General features: G+C 41.6%; 2 protein-coding genes and 1 long non-coding RNA gene across 5 annotated transcripts; all 3 read right to left on the bottom strand.

The window, feature by feature from the left end:
• Nucleotides 1-2,321: 2,321 nt before the first annotated feature.
• LOC131253635 (serine/threonine-protein kinase STN8, chloroplastic) lies at nt 2,322-7,913 on the bottom strand. Of its 3 annotated transcripts, none has more exons than XM_058254722.1 (5): nt 7,253-7,913; nt 5,972-6,145; nt 4,857-5,261; nt 3,451-3,806; nt 2,322-2,639 (listed from the first exon to the last, which is right to left on the bottom strand). In XM_058254722.1, exons 1-4 carry the CDS (start codon nt 7,838-7,840, stop codon nt 3,459-3,461), a joined length of 1,515 nt encoding a protein of 504 aa, XP_058110705.1. In that variant the 5' UTR covers nt 7,841-7,913; the 3' UTR covers nt 2,322-2,639; nt 3,451-3,458. The 3 variants fall into 3 exon arrangements, with proteins under 3 accessions (XP_058110705.1, XP_058110704.1, XP_058110706.1); XM_058254721.1 differs by having other exon boundaries at nt 2,322-2,645; nt 7,253-7,912; XM_058254723.1 differs by having other exon boundaries at nt 2,598-2,947.
• A 2,095-nt stretch (nt 7,914-10,008) lies between these two features.
• Nucleotides 10,009-19,191, bottom strand: LOC131253633 (serine/threonine-protein kinase AtPK2/AtPK19-like). The gene is made up of 7 exons (XM_058254720.1): nt 19,046-19,191; nt 14,650-15,593; nt 12,669-12,751; nt 12,450-12,570; nt 12,105-12,278; nt 11,915-12,019; nt 10,009-10,542 (listed from the first exon to the last, which is right to left on the bottom strand). The coding sequence occupies exons 2-7, from the start codon at nt 15,307-15,309 to the stop codon at nt 10,243-10,245; spliced, it is 1,443 nt and encodes a 480-aa protein (XP_058110703.1). The 5' UTR covers nt 15,310-15,593; nt 19,046-19,191; the 3' UTR covers nt 10,009-10,242.
• On the bottom strand, nt 13,708-14,643 carry LOC131253634 (uncharacterized). The gene is made up of 2 exons (XR_009175269.1): nt 14,310-14,643; nt 13,708-13,976 (listed from the first exon to the last, which is right to left on the bottom strand). It is a non-coding gene; the product is annotated as an uncharacterized LOC131253634 (long non-coding RNA).
• Nucleotides 19,192-24,533: the final 5,342 nt, after the last annotated feature.

Here is a 24,533-nt window from a genome sequence, read left to right as displayed (position 1 = left end):
CGTCTACCAGTGAGCCATGGGATGGAAACCACGGGATTAGATGCACCGTTGAATTGAATTAGCATAATCTAACATTCAATGGAAAAAAGGCCAATGTTCGGACGGCCAGGATCTTCCAATTTAGCGATTATGGGGCTTGGGCCAACAGATCAATAGCTTTTGGATCCACACGTGCGCAAATCGGAAGTTATCAATCAGTCACAAATAGAACCCTCCAGCGAAACTAGTATGATATGTGGCCCTTTATCTTTGCATAGCACACGCTTTCTCAATTCTGGAAAGTGGGGCCCACGGTTTGATGATCCAAACCGTTGACCTGTCGAATCCTACTGTGAATGGAGCATATGCCGCCCTCATCTTTGCAAAACATACACGGTTTTTGAATTCAGATAAGGGCCCCACAGTTCGATAAACCAGACCATTAGTCCCTTGATCAGTTCCTCCTCTGACGGAGCAAGCCCAAAAACCTACAAGATTGAAAGATCCCAGCTAGCAACATCAGGACCTTTCCAAGTTGAATCTGCACCATTGTTTTATTTCTCTCAATGAAACATCTATGCGTAGGCCATGTTTTAATTTCAACTGAAGAAATTCTCAAGGCATTGCCAATCCATAGCGGAACACAACAAACCAATGGCCTGGATCACTTCACCTTGGTCCCCAACTTTCAGAATTGAAAATCTCTCACATATCCTGTAATTCCACTCAGTGTAATTCAATCCAGTGGATTAGCCGTTGTACCGCACACCAGCGACCTCGCTGGTGTATGTATGTGGGGCACACAGAAAAGTCCGGCAGAACAACGTTCTATGGGCCCATCATGATATATTTATTACATCTACACCGTTCATACATTTGGCGAGATCATTTTGGAGCATGTGCCCAAAAATGAGTCATATCCAAATCTCAAGTGGACCACATCACAAATAGCAGTGGGGACAATGATTCCCACTGTTAAAACATTCATAGGGCCCACCATAATGTTTTTTCTCCCTCAAATCTGTTCATAAGGTCACACAAACATAAACGAAGAGAAAAAACAAATATAAGATTGATCCAAAATCAGTCCATGAAAAATCATTCTATAACAAGTAAAATCATTTCAAGAAAAATGATAAAAATAAATAGGAACTTTTATTAGCATTAAATTGCCTTTTTCATCGATCACATTCAACTACACCATGAATATATAGAAATATGTACTAAAAACTTGCGGATTTTGCTGCCGCAATCTTGGATGGACGTCCATTCGACCTTAGTAGAATTTAATGGGGTGATGGATGCAAACAAACGGCTCTGATGCTTTATGCCTTTTTCAAGTGCTGGAAAATAGCTACATGAGCTGCATCCAATTCGTACGGAAGAGTTTTGCACTGATGAGAATTTTTATTTCTTTTCCTTCCAAAAGTTCCCGAGTCCAAAACTGAGTTGACTCAGGTCATTGTCTCGATTTTGGTCTGCAATGAGTCACTAGACCAAAATGGAACTGAGTCAGGGCGAGTCATAGCAGTTTTGGTCCGCAATCCGTAACCGCTGTTAAAGACCATGTCGCGGAAGCACCCATTGTTCACTTGTTATCTTTTTAGAAGAGAAAAACTTTGATACTCTGGCAGAGTGTGATGGATGATACACAGGCATTTAGAAAATACTTGAAATTGCATATGCACATCAGGTAATTCAAAATAAACTGTAAAATTATGGGTCCCAATTTCAATGTATCCTGAACCAAAATTATGCGTATCTGATTATCTAATGCGCGGGCATTTTCACACCATACTTGAGTGGGGTGACTTGTGGGATCGGTGTGGGCGGCCTGTGTGAGGTAGGCCCCACCCATGTGAAGCAGGTGGCTTGTGTGAAGTGGGGCCATGAAGGAGGTTCGGCCGAGGTCCTAACCTATGGGATGTGGGACCTGGGCTTTAAGATAAATGGATTGATTCACCATGCTCTATCAATTCAAGCTTTTAGAACAATTGGTTAATTGTACTACATCAAATTGGCATCGGAGTGTTGATTAATGCAGTAGCATTTTCACACCAGACTCGAGTGGGGTGGCTTGTGGGATGCCGGAGCACACTTGGGGTGGGTGGCTCATGTGAGGCGGGCCCCACCCGTGTGAAGCCTACATCATTATCTGACCGTAAAATTCATGGACATTTATTGGACAACCAAAAATGAAAAATATCCAATGGTCCTATTTCAACAAACAAGTGTCCGCAGGTCTGAGGTTAGGATTATTCAACCGATCTGATTTTGGGACCAACTTAGCACCAGTGGGTTCCACAATTTAGTCAGTTTACTTTGAGTTAATATAAGCCACGTGTAAAATCTCTGAGCCTGAGTATCAAGCATCAGACCTGCCAGAGTATCAAAATAACTCCCTATTCAAGAAATGAATCCACCATTTACACCCACCCCTTACGCTTACAAGAGTGTTACTTTCCACTAATCCATTTTTTGAGCATTTTAATTGATTTTTTAATGATACTTTCACTAACCTGGAAAATCAAGTGATCATGGTCACTTTGGGTAAACATGATAAGCATGCTTATCTTCTGCCACGTGGCCTTAATAAAAGAAAAGTGTGCTGATTGGGGGTATTAGAATTGCCCGTCCCTGCAATGGTGCGCCTCGCTTTGCTGTTACTGCATCAAAGGCCACGATTTCAGTGAATTCGTATATTAAATAAGAGAAGAACTTCCAACCTAAATACACGATCTTGATAACCATCTCCAAGGGTTATGATCATAGCAGATTTATAGTTACTGAGGTGTGGGAATCCATGCATGTGGGGTCCATGGTTTGGTGATTTAGACCATTGATCTGATGACCCCACTATGACTGTAGGATGCAAAAAAATCTCTAGGTTGGAGACTGCTAAACTTCAGAAGTTAGGACTATTTTCTGATAAATGTGAACTGTTGGGGTGATTCTTTTTTCCATCTATCTGCATGCCAGTGATCAGAGGGTTAGGAATCTTCCTATCTGTGAGATTTTTGGGCTACTGAGCTGATGGGCCCACCAAAGGGTGGGCTATGCCCCAATATCTCCCCCCATCAGATGATCCTACCCATCCAAGAGGCTCATGGGCCCACCTTACCGTAACTTATAGTCCAACCAGTTCGACTGGAGACCTAATATTTAAAATAACTAATTGGAAGTTGAAGAATAAAAAATAGTGGAACTAAGCATATGCATAGTTGTCGGTATGGTGGTTATAAGTGTTTGCTTCGCAGAGTAAAAACCAGCAAGCAAGTTTCCTAGTGACTCATCTCAAAATCTCGCCCACCGAGTTGAATCGACCGACTTTCAACTCGAGTCACCGAGATTTAAAACTACAGTTTGATTAGGCAACACCAATGGAAAAGAGCAGTAAAGAATCAAACGGAATACCTAACAAAGAGAAAACATATGCAAATCTAATAATGAAACAATGGCTATGTAAATTACCTCAAAATTCACTGGGTCAAGCTTAGTTTCGAAAGAACAGCAGCTGCCTGGTCACCGCCCAATAAGAAATACGGATGCCTGAGAGCTGCAGCGGCTGACAACCGCCCTCGTCTCTGAAATCCTCTCTCAGAAATAAGCTTGTTGGCCAAATCCCACCCTCTACCAGAGTCGAGATCAAGTATACGTAAGTCCGGCGTTTTCCGTGTGTACTCCCTCCATTTCTTTAAGTCGTATCCGACGCTCTTTATTTCTGAATTGAAATTCTTCAGACCTGCTGAAGACCTCAATGTCGGAACTGCCATTTGCATGAGTATAATTCCGGCAGAATACATATCAAACAGATCAGGACTATTAAGCTGTAAAAATCACAGAAAAACACACCCGTAAGAGCGTTGAGCTAAGATCTTAACATGTTTAGGAAGTAATGGAGAAGTATAAAAAATCCAACTACCAGAATTCATTTGCGCCCATCATTCCATACATGTGGGGCCTGCACGCTTTCCAATGATCCAGACTATTCTATGGCCCTTGCCCTGGATGCATGCAACAACAATGGAAGGGCTCCCTCATCGACAATCCTAGCCATCAGATTTTTGGACTCAAATGGATGCTTAAAAACAGAATGCAGCCAATGGTCCATGTGCGAGGGGACAATGTCCAACTATCAGATGGCTGGGAATTGCTCGATGAAGGTGATTTCTGGTCCATCACCCATCCACTAATAGGGCCACAAATTAGGGATGTCAATTGGCAGTTGGCACCCAGACCGCGGGTACCTGATGGTCCTGACCTAATGTTAACAGGTCTGGTCCAATTTCTCAGACTTGTTTAGTAATCGGGTCGGGTTTGGGTCTGCCATTTGGACCTGGTAGAAAAACTGTCTAGTTGGGTCCAGGTTCACCATCTTGGACCAGATTAAAAAGGGGGGCTGGGTCTGGTGCGGACCAGGTCTCATAAATTTTCTAGAATCCAAATGAAGTTTGCCAACCCTAATCACTTTGAATTTGTAAAATTATCACATGGATGTGTCATTGAATCCATCAATTCGAGTGGGCTGACCATGTAAATGTCCTCTTTTGATGTGGGCACTACCCGAATCTGACTCGAAACTAAGATCCGAAGACCCGATGGGTCCCCAAAAGCACCTGAAACCCAATCAGATCCAGGTCCAATACCTGAAAAAAGACCCAGACCTGAAACAACCTGATCCGGCAAGACCCAACTTCAATCAAACCAGATCCGGGAACACTAGGACTAGATCCGAACCTGACCGATTGACAGCCCTACCACAAATGAATAATAAGAATAGCTGAAAAGTGGGCCCTGTCTGTATTGGATACTGGTCTGAACAATGACACTTAATTCAATGCAAGCATTGTATAAATACCCCAAGATGTTAAATATACCTGCCAAAGGATCGGAGAAAGGATAGCTGCAATCGGTTCTGGTGGAGGGTTTGGTGTCTCCTCCGGAAGAACGTATAATTCAGGCGGACAGTAGTCTGGGTCAAGTAGACCACGGTTGGGTACATAGTTCTTGCCAATACGGAGATCTGTTGCTGCCCCAAAATCGATGAGCTTGATCCGTCCCTTCCTTGTCACAACCAAGTTGGCCGGTTTTATGTCCCGATGGACAATGCCCGTGTCATGGATCTTCTTGAGAGATGTAATGATCTGCCGCATGATTTGCTTGATGATCAGTGCATTCCTTTCGATCGAGTCTAGTCCTTGTATGACCTGCCCGAACATAACAGACTCTAAGTTGAAAGGGAAGCTGCGATCTTTCATGTAGTCGGCCAGGTCTCGGTCTCCCTACGACAAGGTACTATCACCAATTAGTGACAGAATAGAATTAGGAATAAAATTCTACATAGTGGGAAATTTGGGTGTCTTGAAATTGTAGATGGGTGCATGGTTTTAAGATTTGGACAAGTCCCCGGCGGGTAGTCGGGGCCAACTTGGAGGACTTGGTCAGACCCAATCCAGTTTGACACCATGAATCACCCCCAACTCAACTGATTTGGGCTGCTTCACCCCTGACTCAGGAAAGTCGCAACTTGACTCGAGATCAAACAAGTCAGTCCGAGTTTCCGAGTCTTTTAACCATGGTCGGGTGGCATTCAATTCTGAAAAAAGAATAGTGCAAAAACTATACAGCCTGTTTGTTTCTCCTCTTAGTAGAAACGAGTGGAATCCTTATTTCAGGCTGATTTTCCTGAAACGGATTTCCCACACAATGCGAAATTCATTTTCCATGTTTTCCCAAATACCTCCATCAATTTTCAAATGCAACCTTAGGGTGTGCTTAGAGGTTGTACTTTCTATTGTTATTTGGATGCGCCTTGTTATCATACACATAGAAAACATGTATGGTGATCGAGATTGTTGCTCCGGTGGGCCACCAAACGGATGGCTATGGTAGGCTGAGCAGTGTAGTAATTGGATGAATAATGTGGATTGGTATGGAAGAGAGCGGAGGTAGGTATTGTAGAAATGAACCCATATAAACCATTATCACATACCTCAAATTTCCATACAAGCCATTTCCCTCCCTTAGTGAATTGCGAGTTTGTCTTGTCAGCGATGAAGCTTCCAAGGAACTCAGCGCATGTCTCGGGAGCTGCTCTTGAAAGCCTGTAGTTAAACCACTCCTCAAAGTCGCCGCATTCTTCCGCCCCTTTAATTCCAACCTTTACCTGTTTCATCCTAAAAATGCATCAGTCAACGTGAACCAAGTTCCGTATGTGTGGGGCCCATGGTTAGGTGATCCCACCATTGATTTGAATTCTTTTGGCTGAACATAGACCATTGATGTTTTTTCTTTCTTAATCTTCTGTGGGGCCCATGGTTAGCAGGTCCGGCCATTGATATGTATTATTTTGGTTGAATGTAGACCATTGACATATCTTCTTTCCCGACCATCTATTTCCAGGCTACCAACTAAAAGATTGGGACATTGTTCAATGGAAATGATTTCGATCAGTCACTTGCCCATGGTGGGACCCACAGAATTAACAATCTGGATCCTTGAAATCCGAGACCCACGTCACGGAATGCTGCCCTGAGAAACAATGCCACTAATTTGAGCCGGCCATTACTACAATACCTCTTAAAACTGGCTTGAATTTCAATCTATCACACACTTTCATCAAGGTTCAGATTCAATAAAACTAGAACAAAAACTAAAAACACTGACTTTCGGATTACACTTAAATTTATTTAAAGGTGTGTTTGGATGCAGTATCAGAGTATGTAAATTTATTTAAAGGTGTGTTTGGATGTAGTATCAGAAGTAAACTAAATCATGTTTTGGTAATAAGGGATTGGGCTCCAAAATTTCAGCTACATTACTTTTGAGTTGAGCTTGGTGGAATCATAACCAGAGTTCACTTTTCTTATGTTGCGAGTCACGATCATCAACATGGGTATCCCCACTGGGGCCCACATGCAGAGATGGTCCGATTATCAGAACTGTTTATGTTTTGGGTGCTACTCCAGATGGGGACACAGTAAGGAACTTACACCAAATGGATGATTCCTGACCATTGAAAGGAAATCTTTTCATGGTCCACACAAACACAACAAATCAATGGTCAGGGTCATTTTTTCCAGCCTGATTATCTAATCACAGACCATCAAAACAGGGCCAGAGCCCGCACAACGGACGCTTCCAATTATCCTACCATATTAGCATGTGGGCCCCACTAAAAAAATGTCACATGACAATAGTCGCTCTCTATCTACTAAACTAAAACAGAATGATTTGCAATTGAATTCAATTGTGCATCCAAACACAACCTTACCTTCTTCAAAATGACCTTTTCCTTGAACCTTCCATCCATCTTCAAACCCATTCCCCTCCTCTCATCGACCCTCTCCTCAACACTCACATTCCGTGGCACGATGGCGCCCGCATAAACTACCCCAAAGGACCCTTCTCCCAATCTCTCCCCCACCACAAAATCCGTCCGCTTCAAGCTCCGTCGCCCCAACAAGCTATCAACACCGAGCTGCAGAGGCGCGAGAACATACGCATCGATCGCACCCATCAGCACACCAGGCCTCGCCGTTAGGTATATCCAGCTCAGCCCAACAAAAACCACAATCTCCCATCTCTCAACCTGTGGCAATTCAGCTGTAATTCTCTGGAATTGCAATAACCCAGATCGCAGAAACGGAAACAGAGCTGTGGATTCATCCAAATGGAGAGTGTTCTTGAGCAGATCTTCTGGGGTGTTCCCCAAAAGGGCATTACACCTTATTGAGTTTCTGAGTAGGGGGTTCTGAGGCGGTGAGGAGTAGATTGGGAAGGTGAGTTTTGGAGAGAGAAGGCATGGCAATGGGTGTTTCTGGAGCAGAGATGTTGCAGCTGAGGAGAGGAGAGAAGCCATGGATTTTCTCTATACTAGCTGAGCTGAGGTAGTGATTGTGTTTTGTGCGGGTTTGGATGGGCTTTTTTTTTTTTTTTTTTTTTTTTTGAGATGTCCTTGCAAGCGTCAGCAGAGGTTGGTTTCTTGCCACGTGGCAATACCAGGTTTATCCATGGGGAAAGGATACGTGGAAAGAGCAGAGACGTTATTTTCTAGTGACTTAGATTGTTCGTCGCTGAAACGTTTACATTGAAATCCATACTGATGTGGGTCGCGTAGTGGAAAGGAGTGGTCGGTGCTATGTGGACCCCAACATGATTTATGTGTCTCATCCATGCCGTCCATCCATTTTTCCAGATAATTTTATGGTACAGCCCAAAAACTGAGGTAGATCGAAATCTCAAGTGGGCCACACAGTGTTGATTGAAATCTCACCATTCAAAACTTCTTGTGGATACAAAAGTTTTGGATCGAGATAATATTTGTTTTTTGCGTTCATCCAGATCTGTATGACCTAATCTACAAGTTGGATGTCAAATAAACATTAGAGTGGCCCTAGGTGGATTTTAATGGTAGACATTCAATCACTACTGTTTTCCCATGGTGCGGTCAACCTGAGATTTTTATCTGATTTATTTATGGCATAAATGATTAAAATTATGTGTAAAAATGGATGGACGGTGTGGATAAAACATATAGATCATGGTGGGGCCCACGTAGCACCGACCACTAGCCACCTGGCTATGGCAGCGTCACTGGCCAAACCGCCCACCCTTAACTCTCACCAGGGCCCACTTAAGCTGCAGAGCAGCTCGATTTTGTCATGAAGGTATGTACGACTGGATTCTGTATACAAGAGCCCAATGTAAATCAACGGCGGGCATCGTCTCTCTACTTGCCTCTATCCTGTGGCCCACCTGAGTTTCTCGTTGTACTGAATTTCAGGCCACCTGAGTTTCTTGTTGGACTGAATTTTGGGCCCAGCAGTAATTGGTAAGGTTGGGTAAAGAATCTGATGGATGGATCAGATGCCGTGAATACATCGCGTGGATCCCACGTCTGTAAGGTACCACCATACATCGCGTGAATAGTTCTGCACGGAACAGTAGATTCTGCAGTTTTTATATTCTCTATCCAACCAGAAATCTTAGATTCTCTCTGGGCCATGCACGGCCTACATATAATGATCCACTGGAATTTATCCGGAGTTATACACGGTGAAGATGGAAGACTTTGAAACGACCAAAAGTAAAATAAAAATAAAAAAAAACCACTCTCGATCACATGCAGGAATAATAAGAACCATCCATTCACATTATATACACACACACACACACACACGAGTCATGCTTACCTGCACACCTACGCACGTGCGCACCTTTGCACACGTGTCATGGGTATCTAATTTGAACGGTCCATGTGATGCGGAGTCCATAAAACCCCAGGGGATAAATTTTCACCCTGATCTAAAATTCTGGTCGGCCATAGCAAAGAGAAATGCAAATCAAGGGAGGAAATTGTTTTCATTTTTCATGGCCCACCAAAGTTTTGGATCAAAGTAAAAGGCCTGGGTGTTTCATGAGGTGCTGCTTCACATGGACGGTTCCGATTTTGGATCCACATCACGTATGATGGGTTCTCAAAAAAAGTTTGCACCAGTTCCATGTGGACTGGTGCGCAGGTGAGCATATACATATATATGGGAAGTGGTTCTATGCGGTCGAGCTGTGTGGGCCCCACCGCGCCCCATCAGTGAGATGCAACATTCCATGGTGGGCCTCATGGGAAGTTCCCATAATTTAAAGGGGACCCATCAAATTCATGGTGTTGATGTCCGACACGATATGAGTCATCGTCCGATAGTCACTCTTAAAGGATTATTCTAGCCATTGATTTGTAGAGTCGGATGTCAGGCACTGCTAATTTTCTTTCTAACAGTACAGATACATCCAACACATATCAAGGGTCATAAAAAGCGCCCCATAGCATAAATTTCTGGCTGGATGACATCTACACCACGAACGGTTCAGATCAATGGTCCTGAATTGCTACAGAGGCAAAACCCACTCAAGAAAAAACCTGGCCAAAGCTGAAAAAGTAGCTTGAGCTGCCAATTTGTACAGCTTGCAAGAAAATGCTGTATCGGATAATGGAAATAGAAGTTACCAACACATAAAACAGCGGCAACATCAGCAACGACAGTAAAACAATCATCATTCAATAAAACAGGTCAATACGAGGTTATCTCTAATGTACATGGAAATTCCCTACTCGCGTAAATAACGGTGGGGCCCGCTGGCGGTTCAACATATTTTTGCAACCACTTGGAAAATTGGCAACAATTGCCAGCACTTCCAACATCAGAGCATAGAAGCCAGATATGATTTATCATATGGGATGGTGGGAGAGCCGGCAGGTTCTGTCTAGTAGAAAGAACCACGCCTTCGAAGATAAGGGGTGGGCCGCACATAAGTGAACCCCATGAAATTGCTCTCGCCAGCCCTTGGGCTCGCTGCAGGAGAATCCAACAACGGCATGTTGGTCCAGCGTTCCTCAAAGTTGGCAATGCAGTGCTTCCCAGCAACGTTTGGGCGGAAGCTCGGCTGGATCTCCCGAGTGTCTAGTTTTGTCCAGTTGATCGATCTGAACCACTTGTGAATCTTTATCTCCTCGCTGCCATTGGGTCCACTGCCAAGGCGCTTGCTCGTCTCCTTCTGCAACAACTGGGAAAAAAGAGAGGACTTTTTTGTTAATGATACTCAATATTCAAATATGTTCAGGTATGTATGAGTGTGACAAAGGTCTTCACACACACACAATTATAATGTAAAAACCTTATTTTATCTTTCTTTCTAGAGGTTACTTATGAGAACTAATCACATACAAAGATAAAAACCTTATTTTATCTTTCTTTCTAGAGGTTACTTAGAACTAATCACATACAAGCAAAAAACCTAACAAAAAAAAAAGGTACCCAACGAATGAAATATATGTAGGATACTTAAAATGTCAAGAATTATGCCTTTTTTGTCGTCTTGACCACAATTGCTAATCCTTTTTTTTTATTATTATTATTATTTTAAAATTTCAGCATAATATAATCTTATTATTGATATTACATAACTAGAAAAATAAATTTAAAAGTTTTGCATCGATCTAAACCTATCAGGTTCATAAAATCATCTGATAGACCAAAACTACGTTCTCGCCAAAGAGTGGACTGTTATGGTATCATAAACATGGTTAAAACGAAAAAAAAAATAGTATTTGAAATCTGATAATAATTTGGGATTTCCCTTTTTTTCTTAAAAAAATTCCAACCATTAGAGGGGGTGTAACGGCTGTCAGGCTCCTGTAATGGCCAATTCCAACGACTACAGGGGGCGTAACGGTTGTCAGGCTCCTGTAAAGGCCGTAGGCCCGTAACATATAATAGAAACAGTTGGGGACCGTTAAGCCCTCTGTTTCCATTATGGCATACTTCGCACACAATCAAGTAAAAAAAACAATGGATTGTTTAAAAGTTCTGCTAATGATCTGACTCAATGTGCATGCATGGTATGCCTAATGATTGTAAAACAAACCTGACTTCTGCACCTGAAACCATTCAAGGTGGGCCACCTTTGTCGTGGGTTCTGTCATACACACCAGACACATCGATGGGAGATATATCCGGTTGAGTATTCTGGATGACTTCAGCCCACCAAGGTCTTTGTACAACATTTCACCTGTCCAGCAAGGTTGTCCCACCACGAAGATGGGATGCCCCAAAAAGTAGGTCGATGTAACCATTAGATGAGCCCCCACATGAATGGAGTTTTTTGGGTGGTTGTTCAATGTTTTCTATGGTGTCAGTCACACAGCATAGTGGGGCCCACTGAGCTTGACCTCAAGGTACCATTTTCCTACATATCTATTTATTTCAAATCAATAATTCAAGGGGGGCATGGCAGCATGTTAGGTGTTCCACAAAATCATGGCTTGTACAATGCCCGGGACCAATGCCGATGGGTCCAAAACCCTGTTTAATGAGAATTGGGTAGATTATAAGAAATGAAAAAAAAAAAAAAAAGAATAATAAGCGAAGTAGATTACCCCTTTCAGCAGAGAATGAGCTTCACTAGAGAGGAAGGCAGGTAGCTTGATCTTATTCTTTATAATCTTCTGTTGAATCTTCTCCCGGTTCCCAATGAAAGGTGGCTGTAAAAACAACTACACCCTAATTAACAAACAAAATAGCTAACTGCACAGATAGTAAGAACACAGAGAGAGAAAGAGAGAGAACCTTTCCGGTAAGCATTTCGAACAAAAGGATGCCAACACTCCACCAATCAGCAGCCTTATCATGGCCCTTCCCAAGGACAATTTCAGGCGGCATGTATTCTAATGTTCCACACATTGAGTTCGATCTGGTGTTCTCCTTGAATTGCTTTGCCAGGCCAAAATCAGTCAACATAGCCTAATAAAAAAAGATCAAATTGTTATGATCTTCTCTTTATCAGCAAGACATGACTGAATTACCAGGGACTTTGATAAAAGACAATTATGAGAGAGAGAGAGAGAGAGAGAGAGAGAGAGAGAGAGAGAGAGAGATGATAAAAGACAATTATGAGAGAGAGAGAGAGAGTACATGGCCATCAGCATCAAGGAGGATGTTCTCAGGTTTCAGATCCCTATGCATTATGCCATTTGCATGGAGGTGAGAAACAGCAGAAACAATCTCAGCAGTATATACACGTGCTAGATCCTCTCTGAAACAGATTGCGAGCATTAATTACTAGATATCAACATATATTTGCTTCATGTCATGAAATTCCCATGACCTTTGAAATTAATAACATAGGAGTACCTGAAAAGGCCATGATGGTAAAGCTGAAAAAACAGATGTCCACCATTTACAAAATCCAATACAAGATACAGTCTGTACTTGGTCTGCATTATACACCACTATCCATCATTATTCTAACTCAGAAAGTTCAATATCCAAATCCACTGATTTTCTTAACAGATAAACATACTTTATAGTAGAAGGCCAAAAGAAGAATAAGAGAAATCGGTTGCAACCTGTTTGGGAGCTTGGAAAGTACTCGGGTGGAAAATGCTTTCCAAGAAAATGACCTTTTCCCTTAATTTGGAGTTCACTTATTGGTGGAAAACATTTTCTAAGAAAGTGTCTTCAAAGAAAAGGTCCAAGAAAAATTTCCCAGTCCCTTCGTTGTTGTTGTTGTTGTTGTGTTTTTTCTTTTTTCTTTCTTTTTTGTTCTCTCCAAATGCTTTCTTGGAAAATTACTTTCAAAGAAAATGTCGTCTTCTCTCCTTTATTTTCCGGCTCCCAAACAGGACTTAAATTTTATTTTATTTTAAAGAACAATAAGAGAAACAGAGAGATACAAAAGAATATTACAAGGGCATATCTGGATGCACCTCAAATTACAACTTAGATCCAATTCAGCAAGCTAGGAGCATGTGGGATAGCATCCTATCAGTCTTCAAGGTCCTGTTGGTTATGCCAAAATCAATTGAGCTCTTCCTCACGTGGCATGAAGGAGGGCCCAATCTAAAGGAAGGTCGAAATGGTGGCTTGCCCTGCTTGCTGGTCTTTGGTCTCTTTGGGGAGAGAGGAATAACCGCTGCTTCAGAAATTGCAGTGTTTCCATAGTCAAAATTGTTAGGAAGGTTTTATTGTTGCTCAGGGAGTGGGATCCCTGAGCTTTTGAGTGCTGGTTGGTCCAGCTTTGTTGTTTTTCTTTGATTTTTTTTTTTTTGGCATTCTTAATAAAAATTGTCACTTCTCAAAACAGAAATGGCATTTGATTTTTTTATTTTTTTTTTTGTAAATATATATATATATATATATATATATATATATATATATATATATATATATATATATATATATATATATATATATATATATGTTCTTTGATGGCACAATACCATTCACCAGAAATACCACTTTGAAACACCATTTGCCAGTTTCTATTTCAGATTTGCAAATTAAAAAGTCAATTAAGATACTCGCATCCCCAATCCCCCTCTATCACAAGACTTTTAAAAACCCCCCTCAAACATCATTGCCTTTTGCTTCTGCTGCATAGCCATTTTTTCCCCTTCCATCATTGTTGATAAATGTATAGTTTGTGCTGATGCGATGTCACTGCAGAGAGGAGGTAAAACAAAAAAAAAACACAAAAGATGTTTGAATCACAGAATTGATGCTTTGGTGGAATGGGTGTGAAAGAGAGTGGGACTCCAAAGCATTGATGCTTTGGAGGAGGTCAAAAGAGGAGTGGACTCAAAAAGGATTTTCACCACTTCCATCATTGTTGATAAATGTATAGTTTGTGCTGATGTGATGTCACTGCAGTGCAGAGATCAAAAGAGGGGTTGGAATCACAGCATTGATGCTTTGGGGCAATGGGTGTAGAAGAGAGTGGAGTCAAAAACTTCGATGCTTTGGAGGAATAGGTTGGGAAGAGAGTGGACTCACCGAATCATTGCTTTGGAGGAAATAGACTTATAAAACCCAAGGCAACCATAGCCTATTGAGATCCTTGGAATCAGTTGCCAACGAGATCACTTCAGAAAATCCCCTTACTACAATGTTACAAATTATCAAGAAACCCAAATCCCACCATAAAACATTTTTCACTTTGTGAAAGTAAATTTCGCCATATCTTCTGCCATAATTCTCATCAGCACCAAAAAATTAGAGAGAGAGAGAGAGAGGAGAAAACATGCTCATGATTAAAATTTGTAGCGGAAACTCCAACATAAACAATAGGTGGCTAAAAAATAGCAAGAATTAGGTAATTATCAAAAGGTGTTACCTGGAAAGAGTATCTTAGCTGCACAATGAAGGGATGGGCAATTTTTGTTAAAATATCTCTCTCTGCTTTCATGTACTCGGCATGATTCTTCTCCATAATCTTATCCTTACGCATTACTTTCATTGCATATATGTCTGAAGTACCTTTCTTCCTCACTTGAAACACTTTCCCAAATGCGCCTTGCCCGACAACTTTCATAACCTCAAAATCCTCAAGTCCCACACCCTGACTCTTCATCAATTGAGGGCTAACATCATCAGCATCAACCACAGATGGCTCCTCAGCTTCTGCAGCGAACTCCCTGGTGACGCACTCTACAAGTTCCAGTGAATTCTCTGTCTCATGTAATGTGAGCTTGCTGAGCTGCAAGTTTTTGTTAACACAAGTTGTGGGCCCGACCAGCGAATGTGATCGGCTATATATGACCACCGGATCATCATAAACCACTTCACCCAAATCCGTAATGGGCACAGAATTCCCTGAATTCACTAAATTTACTTCTGAGGCTTGAGCTGGCATTGGACCAAACACATCAGAAAAATCAAATTCCACGTGCTCCAAGGGAATGACATCAGGAGGGTCCACGCAAACAAACAGCTGGCTCTGAAAGGACTTGCATGTGTGGGTCTCAGACAGGCTGGGTAACTGAGAAAAAACCATCTTTCAGAATAATAAATAGATAGCAAGTGTTTCGGGCAATTAATGGCAACAAGCTGATTTTGGCTGGCTCCCTCCAATAGCCTTCAAGAAGCAAACTGATGAGGAAAGATTTGTAATAACTGCCTTCAACAACAGGAAGTTCACGTTCACAATTGGAGCTCCAAGGAATCCTGGGAGTAGGCAAACCAAAATCCAGAAGAAGAAGCTGTTCTTGTTTCCCGATTTACAGGAAACAGTGAATGCCGCTGTACTTCTTGAATTCATGAAGATTGTGCCGTTGAAAGCTGTAGTGGGGGTCACAAGAAAAGATGTACCCATATAAGTAAGAACAGAAGGTCGAAATTCACAAAATTAATAGTTAACCGAATCATAGTTTTTAACTTCTCAAAAATAATAATAACAATAATCATCATCATCACCATTGTATAATCCTTATCCCAATTAATCGGGGTCTATTGTCAAGCCTCAAGACTCAACAATCGAAATGACTAGAGGGAGTCCATGGTTTAAAAAACCAGTTTTGGCAAATTGTATCGCTCATGAGTGTTGTATCGTCCCATGTATCATGCTGTATCAGGATGTTTGGGCCAATACAAGCCAATACGGCTGTATTTTTCATGGGCTGGTTACTGATGATACTTTAGACATTGATAGGGACAACTTCTCACAGAAGGCATCAACTCCAATCCTCTTGTAATGATTCAACCATATACAGGTCATGACATGCAACATGTGTACAACCTTGGAAATCAAGGTGATACATGACATGAGTGCCACACGCGACATGTGTGCCACATCCCATGGATTGGGAAGCACAAGGTGTGTGTTTCCATTTTAGCTCCTTAAATGCCTTATTTCGGTGCCATGGCATGCCACATCGTGCTGCACTGAATGACAGTTCCCATGGATTGTCAAGTGTTCTCTGAAACATGCCAAGGCGTTGTTCAGTATGGCACCATTTTTTATAGAACTTCATTGGTGCACCAGTGTTTAAGATCGTGCTATGGCGCACTAGCAACATGCCATGGTTAACTATTAGATGCACAAATTGCAACAAATGGATGGTCTTGGTGCAATAGAAAGTTTTCCTCTCCCATTAAAAGGAAAACCAAAAGAGGCGGTTTTGATAGAGTTATAACATAAAGAAAACGACATTTAAGAGAAATTGTATGCCTTGAGAGAGAGAGAGAGAGAGAGAGAGAGAGAGAGAGTAATGCAGGGGCATTTTCATGCCGGGCTCGAGTGGGGTCGCCTGTGGGATGCAGGGGCACACTCGGGGTGGGTGGGGCCCACAAGGGAGGTCTTGTGTTTGAGACTCCTCACCGAAGGTGATTAGTACGCATTTCACACCAGGCTCGAGTGGGGTAGCCTCTAGGATGCGGGGACACACTCGGGGTGGGCGGCCCGTGTGAGGCGGTACCCATGTGATTTGGGGCCCATGAGGGGGTTTTTTTTTTTTTTTTTAAGTACACTCACTGTCAGTTCACACATCATTGTTAGCCACCCCCACGAGGGGGGTTCGGCCAAGGTCTTAACTCATGAGATGTGGGGCCTGGGCTATGAGATAAAGGGATTAATTCGCCATACTCTAACAGGTCGAGCTTTTAGAGTAAGTGGTTAATTGTCCTGCATTAAATTGGTATCAGAGCAGGAGGTTTCGTGTTCGAGACTCCTCACCGGGGGTGATTAATGCAGGGGCATTTTCACACTGGGCTCGAGTGGGGTCGCCTGTGGGATGCAGGGGCCCACGAGGGAGGTCTCGTGTTTGAGACTCCTCACCGGGGGGTGATTAATGCGCATTTCAAATTGACAAATAATCTAGGCACATATAAAAATGATAGAGAAGCCAAGTTGCCAAATTGATTAGGACATGCCTAGCCTCAATCATTCACCAAAACAAACACAGGAAAGGTAAATTTGGGCATGCACAACCATTGTCCTGCACTCCCACATACACGTTCACATGGCAAGCATGAAGAAAAACGCATCTACAAACAAAATTCCTTCAGAAAAAGGAGATAAAAAAAAAAAAAGTAAACCATCCCATACTGAGAATTGAGAAATTGTCGTGATAGCCTTGTACTAAAAATTAACGAGATAGTAGTCAATAAAAAACTTTCTGGACAAAAAAAGGCACAAAAGGACCGTAAGATCAGAATGAAAAATGAAAACTAAAACCAGAAAGAGAGAGAGAAAAAAAAAATTGGAATTATAAAAAGGTGAAACCAACAAAACAAAAATTTTCACACACCTCAGATTTAGATCAGTTCAACTAATGGGTAACATTCATGACACATGAATAATTTATCCAACTATCAGCAATCAGCGATGCACGCCTTTAGAAAAAGAAATCCATCTGATTTAGATACATGCAAACAATCATTATCAGAAACTATGATTTCCATAAATGAATCCAAAACCTTAAAAATATGGTGATGGATACAACCAAACAGTGCATATATATCATATATGTACTTCTGATCTTGAGCAACAAATTGAAAGATGACTGGATAAAAATGGATAGGAAACACAGAAAATTCAAGGAAAGCAAGCTAAAATAAGAACCAAATACATTCAATATCAACATAGGAAATTACACATGCCTTGAAAGAAAAAAAAAAAAGATCACCTACAACATCTCTAAAATCCATAATCAACAACAATGAAACAAAACATAAATTGAACCTGAAAGGAGAAATGATCAGATACGTTGGCAGTATAAAAAGTTATGATGCAGTATTTTTTTCCAGCCAACATGTCTCATGCGTAGAATATCCAATATATACAAGAGGTGGGACAAACCAATAAAATAACCTGAAGTGAAAATCAGGCCAATCCACTCATCTGGTGGGCCACACCAGAACACAGAGTCATACAAATCAGCTGTCCATGTCAAGGATTAAAGTATCATCCGAAACCGGTATGTGTCACCCCCTATATACCCATATTGTCCATGAACAATACAGCCGTATCGGCTGGAAACAGCCTGAAACAGGGCGATACAGGGGCAAGACAGGGCTGTATCAGCGGGATGAATGATACAATACCCGATTCACCGATTGAAAACCTTGGGCCATATTTTGTTGTTGTATCCCGTTCGGTAAGTGGATCGGGCTAATTTTCGTATCAGGTAATCGTTACGGTGTGGCCCACCTTCCGCCTGGATTGGCTATTCTATACACTTATGTTGAAAGGGAAAAAAAGGTTGCATCATAACTTCTGATACAGCCACTGCACTGAATCATTTCTCAACCGAAATCTTTACAATAAATTTTTTTTTTTTTTTAATGCGTGAAAAAGATAAAAATTAGCAGAAATTTGGAATCAAAACAATCCAAACACTAAAACAAGAACAGAATTCAAAAAAATCGCAACACATAACGCAGTCGAAATCCTAGAAAGGAAAAGGAGGGTGGAATTCACGGAAATCTCGAAACAAACCCCCTGAAAAGACAGTAGAGGCCTGAGTATGAGAGAAAATCCAGCCAAAACACGCTCGAAATCTACACAAATTCAAAGAAAACGAAACCCTAAAAAAGAGGGTAGAATTCACAGAAATCACGAAACAAAACCCTGAAAAGAAAGAGATGCATGAGGATTAAAGGAAATCGGGCCCAAAAAAAAAAACGATCGAAATCAATACAATTTCAAAGAAAACAAGAAACTAAGAACACCAATTAAACGAAACTACGATCAAAGGAAAGAAAAAGAGGGATTTTTATTTTCTCTGTCTTACCTTTTGGGGATTGCCGAGCACCGATCGAAGGAGAACGTTTTCTCGCTCTCTCTCTCCGTCTGGAACGTCCCCCCCGCCGCATGTATAACGACCGAGAGATGATACGGTGGAGCTGAAAGAATCGGAATATGGTAGAGCACCTTTCTATCTTTACACGTGGCAGAGTTATATGTCAATCAGGACCGTCCAAATAGTAAGAATGCTTATGTGTGGCCTTTATTTAAAAAAGCCTACAATACACATATATATCCTCCTTTTCATCACTTTCAGAGCGGACGGTTGCTGCTTCTATTTTCAGTTGTTTATTTGAAATCAATGATCAAGTGGATAGGATCATCCGATCGTTTTTCCTATTAAAAAATTTTCAAACATAGTATGACCCACGAAATGGAAGGTTGAGATTAATAAATATATCTGACACGTGTTAGTTTGGAGAGATGGATGTGACGTTTTTCAATGCTTCAGGATGTACCGTATCATCAGCACTATACGCCACGAATCGATTCCGCATTTGGAAAGCATAACACGTGCCTCAAAATGATTGGGTTTGAGCTATCCGCCACTAAACGGATTGAAGGTTTTTGCTTCAATCGCGCTTGAGGTCCGCCGCCGCTTTTGGGCCATCCGTTTTCGGCCCACGTGGCTGCCTGATCAGATAATCCAGAAGGTCGGTTGTGGTATATGATGTGGAGGAGAGACTATATTAGCCAGGAAGCGGATTGGGTGGTGAACCCAACACCACCCGTTATGGGGCCCACCATGATGTATGTGTTTCATCCACGCCGTCCATCCGGTTTTTCAGCTCATTTCAGAACTTGCACAAGAAAGCAGCAGATAAAAGCTCAAGTGCACCACACCACAATGAATAGTAGTGATTGAACAACCACCATTAAAAACTTTTGGGCCATAAAAGTTTTGGATCAAGCTTATATTTGTATTTTCCAACTATCCATGTCTGTGTGACCTTATCATCATCGATATCAAGAGACATTACAGTGGGCCCTAGGAATGTTTCAACGGTGGATGTCACTGTACCCAGTATTTCTTGTGGTACGGCCGACTCGAGCTTCGGATCTGCTTTTATTTTGGATTTATGCCCTAAAATTAGCTAGCAAAATGGATGGACGGCGTGGATATAAAACAAATACATCACAGTGGCCCCACACCACTCAGGAGCTCACCACCATTAGTTTTACATGACACGTGTGTCCGTGATTCGATCTTGGTACACATGCACGTTGATCCTGACCCTCAATTTTTTTTTTTTTATCGAAGATAAGCTGAAGAAACAAAGACGGCACGACAATCTTATTAACTAACTAATCTTTGATGGTGGAATTTGGACCGTAAATCATCTCTGTCGTTGTTCATTAGTAGGCGAAAAATTGGACGGTTAGGATCATCGGGCGTGCAATTTTTTTCTTTTTCCATTTTAGTACTCCATTCTAAATGTGGCTCACCGTTTAACGGTATAGATTGGTGTGCAACTATGACCTGATTTTTATTTTAAAGGTGGATTTCAAGGAAACTGATTGAATGAATAAGCATGGACGGTCCGGATTATCGTGCAATTAGTCACGTGGGTCCACACGGACTATCCAAAAGGCACGCGGATTAGGTACTACCTCGTCTGTATCAAGCTCGGAACAGGCTCGGACTCTGAGGGGCCCACCCTGATGTATGGGTTTATCAACACCGTACATCCATTTTTTCCATATAATATATGTATATAAACCCAAAAATAAGGCAAATCTAATATTCAATTTGACCACACTGTTGAGATTAAATATACACCATTAAAACTTCCTGCGAGCCACAGAAGTTTTGGATCAACCTGATATTTCTTTTGTACATTAATCCAGGTCTATGTGACCTTATGAAAATATTAGATGGTAAATTAACATCACGGTGGGGCCTATGTTTCAATGGTAGGAGGCATTGTCACCGCTGCTACCTGTGGTGTGGTCCATTTGAACCTTGGATCTATCTCATTTTTTATATTATGTACTAAAATGATATGAAAAAATGGATGGACGGTGTTGATAAACCCATAAATTACAGTGGACCCCAGTCTGTTCAGAGCCTGTTACAGGCAGGGTAGTACGGAATCAGCGTCCGTCCAAGCGCTATGTATCTCAAGCGCGACTAATGCAAATCTTGCCCAGGGCCTTTGACTCATGGGTTGGCTGGAAAGCTCCCTTGACGATATTACCCTTAAGCTTTTTACATAATAATATAATTGTCCCTTTTCGATTTCGGCCGCCTTACTCTGTGAATGAGCTGGATGGAGAAAGAGTGTCCATTTCGGGAAAAAATTACCACTGTAGACTCTTACCTTATGTGCCTTTGTTTCTTCGCCGCCCGAAAACTAATGCTATCAAAGTATATTTTTAGGGTACATAAATAGAGTTTTGGACAAAAATACCCTGGTGTTTAGGGTGAAGCAGCTGAAAAAAATAGAAATATTTTTGTCTTTATGGATTCGTCCATATGGATAAAGGTCTAGTTTGGCTAAGTCAGTCTTGCTCGAGTAAAGTTAAAAAAAGGTAAGTGCTACTTCAGGTCATGCAAAGAAAAATGCTACCCAGCAGGAGTAGGGAGTTAGCTTTACCAGAAAAACTCTGGAATGCTGCAATCCATCTATTGCATTTCAAAGGCCATGGTAAATATAGATGGCCCTTTCAAATTTTTCCTAGAAAATCCACTCTAGCCATTAGGGCCTGTTTGAAACTCACATCACCATTGCGTCATGTCTTTGATTAGATATTGCCAAGTGTGAAATCATAGTAATCTTTCACAAAATAGATGGGCAAAGTTCATGTGGCATAGTTTTGTGGACCTCATCATGATGTATGTGTTATATCCACACCGTCTATCCTTTTTGAATGATCATTTTATAAAATATGAAATGAGACAAAAAATGAGGTGGATCCAAACTAGAATGAACCACACTATAGAAAGTAATGGAATTGAATGTCTACCATTGCAAGCATTTTTGGGCCACAGAAGTGTTGGATTTTCCTTATTTTTCAAGGATATGCCTTAAAATGATATTGCAAAATGGATGAACAGTGTGGATATAATATGTATCAATGAAAGTACATTCATATAAATCTAACCATCAAGAATATCATATGATGAAAATTATAGCTAAATGGTATACAACCACTATCATCCTTTATCTTTTGATATTATGATAATGATAATCATTACTAGAGGTGGGCATCATGTCGAGTCGGACCGGATTGGGTCCAACTCGACTCGATTTAATCCGGGACTGAGTCCAACAGGGCTGACTCGATCCGATTCGAATCCTTGCTAGCCTAACCCGAATCGAGTTCGACTCGGTCTGGGAAACCGAATCGAGTTCGGAGTCAGATCGAATTGAGTCTAGGGAGAGAAAGGAGGAGAAAAAGAAGGAGATATGGGAAACCAGGAGAGAAAGAATGAGAGAAAGGAGGAGAGAAGGAGGGAGAGGAGGGAAATCAGGAGAGAGAGAGAGAGGGAGAGAAATGAGGAGAGATGGGTTGGTGCGGCGCCTCGTTTGGGTAGAGAAAGAGGGATTAGGGTTTATTCAGATTTCAGATCGGATCGATCCGAATTGACCACGATCCAAACTCGATCCGTTGTACGATTAGATCTGAGTGGTCCTACACGATCCGCACCGATCTAGGTCTTCGGTTTGATTCAAATTGGGTCGAATCCACCGGATTAAGTCGGATTCTGCCCAACTCTAATGATTACTCATTTACCACATATTACAATACATTATTATGATAATCGGTAATCCCAACAAACCCTTAGATGTCACACAGTAAGAGACTTAAAAGTTAGAGTTTGTTATCTTAGTGGACCCAAATTCCCTTTACAGCCTTTTGTAGGAACTTTATGCAAGATCACCATGATGGTTGTGTGAAATCCATTATGTCCATCCATTTGCCCCTATCATTATAGGACATGGTCTAAAAAAAATAATGCAAATCCAAAACTCAAGTGGGCTGCACCTAAAGAAAACATGGGTTGGTAAATTCCTACAGTTGAAACCTCCCTAGGTCCACCGTGATGTTTATATACCATCCACACAATTCATAAGATAATTCCTAGTGGGATGAACTGAAAACACAGAAATTACATGATCCAAAACTTCAATGGCCTCATGAATGTTTCAACTGTATACACGATCAATCTTCTACCGTGTGGCCCACTTGAGTTTTAAATTTGCTTCATTTTTTGACCCATGTCCTAACATGATCTGGAAATATGGATAAGCATGATAGATTTCTTACAAACATTATAGTGGGCCCCACCTATGTTCCCATCACAGGAAGATCCTGCAAAGGCTTTTGCAGAATCCGATGGGTGAGCCATATTAAGGAATATAGTAGGGAAGGTGATGGTTGTCTAACATATCGTTTTCTATCACGTGGTCTGCCTAAATCATAAATGGACTCATTTTTGAGCCATTGGTGATTTTGGGGGTATTTGGGGAGAAGAGAGCTTGTGATTACAGGCAAAAGGTCAACGTGTCCCATAGGTGGGCCCCAAACAATAGCCATGCGGCCAGGTACGTTTTCCAACAGGCATCAGCTTGGATTAGAATTCCATAATGGGGCAATGGCATTATCATACTTCAGTGGATTAGGACCGTCCAATTTGAAGATACCGTCCATGGGGCTAGGATTGTTTTGTTAGAGTAATCCTTGGGACACTGTCCATCCATACTGAGGCCCATTATTTCAACGATGTGGATCATTGAATAGTAGACCTCATATGTAACAAGTGAGTGAATAAAAAATCGTATCTTATTGGGCCTAGACCAACATCTGGCCCACAAGGCCCATTTAAATGCCTGTGTGAACGGAGAGCGAAGAAGCCCCCTGTCGAATGTTGAGTTTGTACCGGTGGGCCCATGATTTATTGATCCAAACCGTTGATATGGTAGGCCTCACCATGGATGGCCAGTGTAGTAAAAATCCCTCAGATTGGAAGATTTTATGCCTTTTATCAGATGGGATCCATGAGGCTTGTCACTTCTGCCCCCACCTATGCGGTGATCCATACCGTTCAACTAGAAGCTATGTAAACATGGGAGGGAACTAATGATCTGGATTCATCACCATACATACAAAGATGAGTTAGAAACTGCTTTTGTAGACGTTGGTTCTATGTCACTTTCCACTCATGATGACATCTCGCGGTCGCGTCTCTGAGATTAACGGACCATATAAGAGGAAATTAGATGAAAGATCTGGATCATTTGTTGCCGGGAAGAAGGAGCATCCTCATTGGTGCTCAGACAAGATATTCAATAATACCATTTTCACATATGCAATCATATAGTGGGCCATAGTCAGCAGGGTCAATAATCTTAACGGTTTGGATTGACATATGAGACGTTCACCATTAAAAACTTTCATATTACATTTGGGGCCGACTATGATGGGTGATTTTGTTGATATGTTAATAGAGTTTACTCTGTAAGCAACAT

Source organism: Magnolia sinica, chromosome 8 (genome assembly GCF_029962835.1).
Source record: "Magnolia sinica isolate HGM2019 chromosome 8, MsV1, whole genome shotgun sequence".
NCBI lineage: Eukaryota > Viridiplantae > Streptophyta > Magnoliopsida > Magnoliales > Magnoliaceae > Magnolia > Magnolia sinica.
Note: the sequence above shows the minus strand (reverse complement) of the source record. Positions and strands in the feature narration are given on the sequence as shown.

Coding starts and splice junctions, on each gene's coding strand:
- LOC131253635 (XM_058254722.1), bottom strand. CDS start 7,840: ATGGCTTCTCTCCTCTCCTCAGCTGCAACATCTCTGCTCCAGAAACAC. Junction 6,146..7,252: donor AAAAGGTCATTTTGAAGAAG/GTAAGGTTGTGT, acceptor AGGATGAAACAG/GTAAAGGTTGGAATTAAAGG. Junction 5,262..5,971: donor GGCTTGTATGGAAATTTGAG/GTATGTGATAAT, acceptor ACCTTGTCGTAG/GGAGACCGAGACCTGGCCGA.
- LOC131253633 (XM_058254720.1), bottom strand. CDS start 15,309: ATGGTTTTTTCTCAGTTACCCAGCCTGTCTGAGACCCACACATGCAAG. Junction 12,571..12,668: donor TACCATCATGGCCTTTTCAG/GTACTCCTATGT, acceptor AATCTGTTTCAG/AGAGGATCTAGCACGTGTAT. Junction 12,020..12,104: donor TCGAAATGCTTACCGGAAAG/GTTCTCTCTCTT, acceptor TTGTTTTTACAG/CCACCTTTCATTGGGAACCG.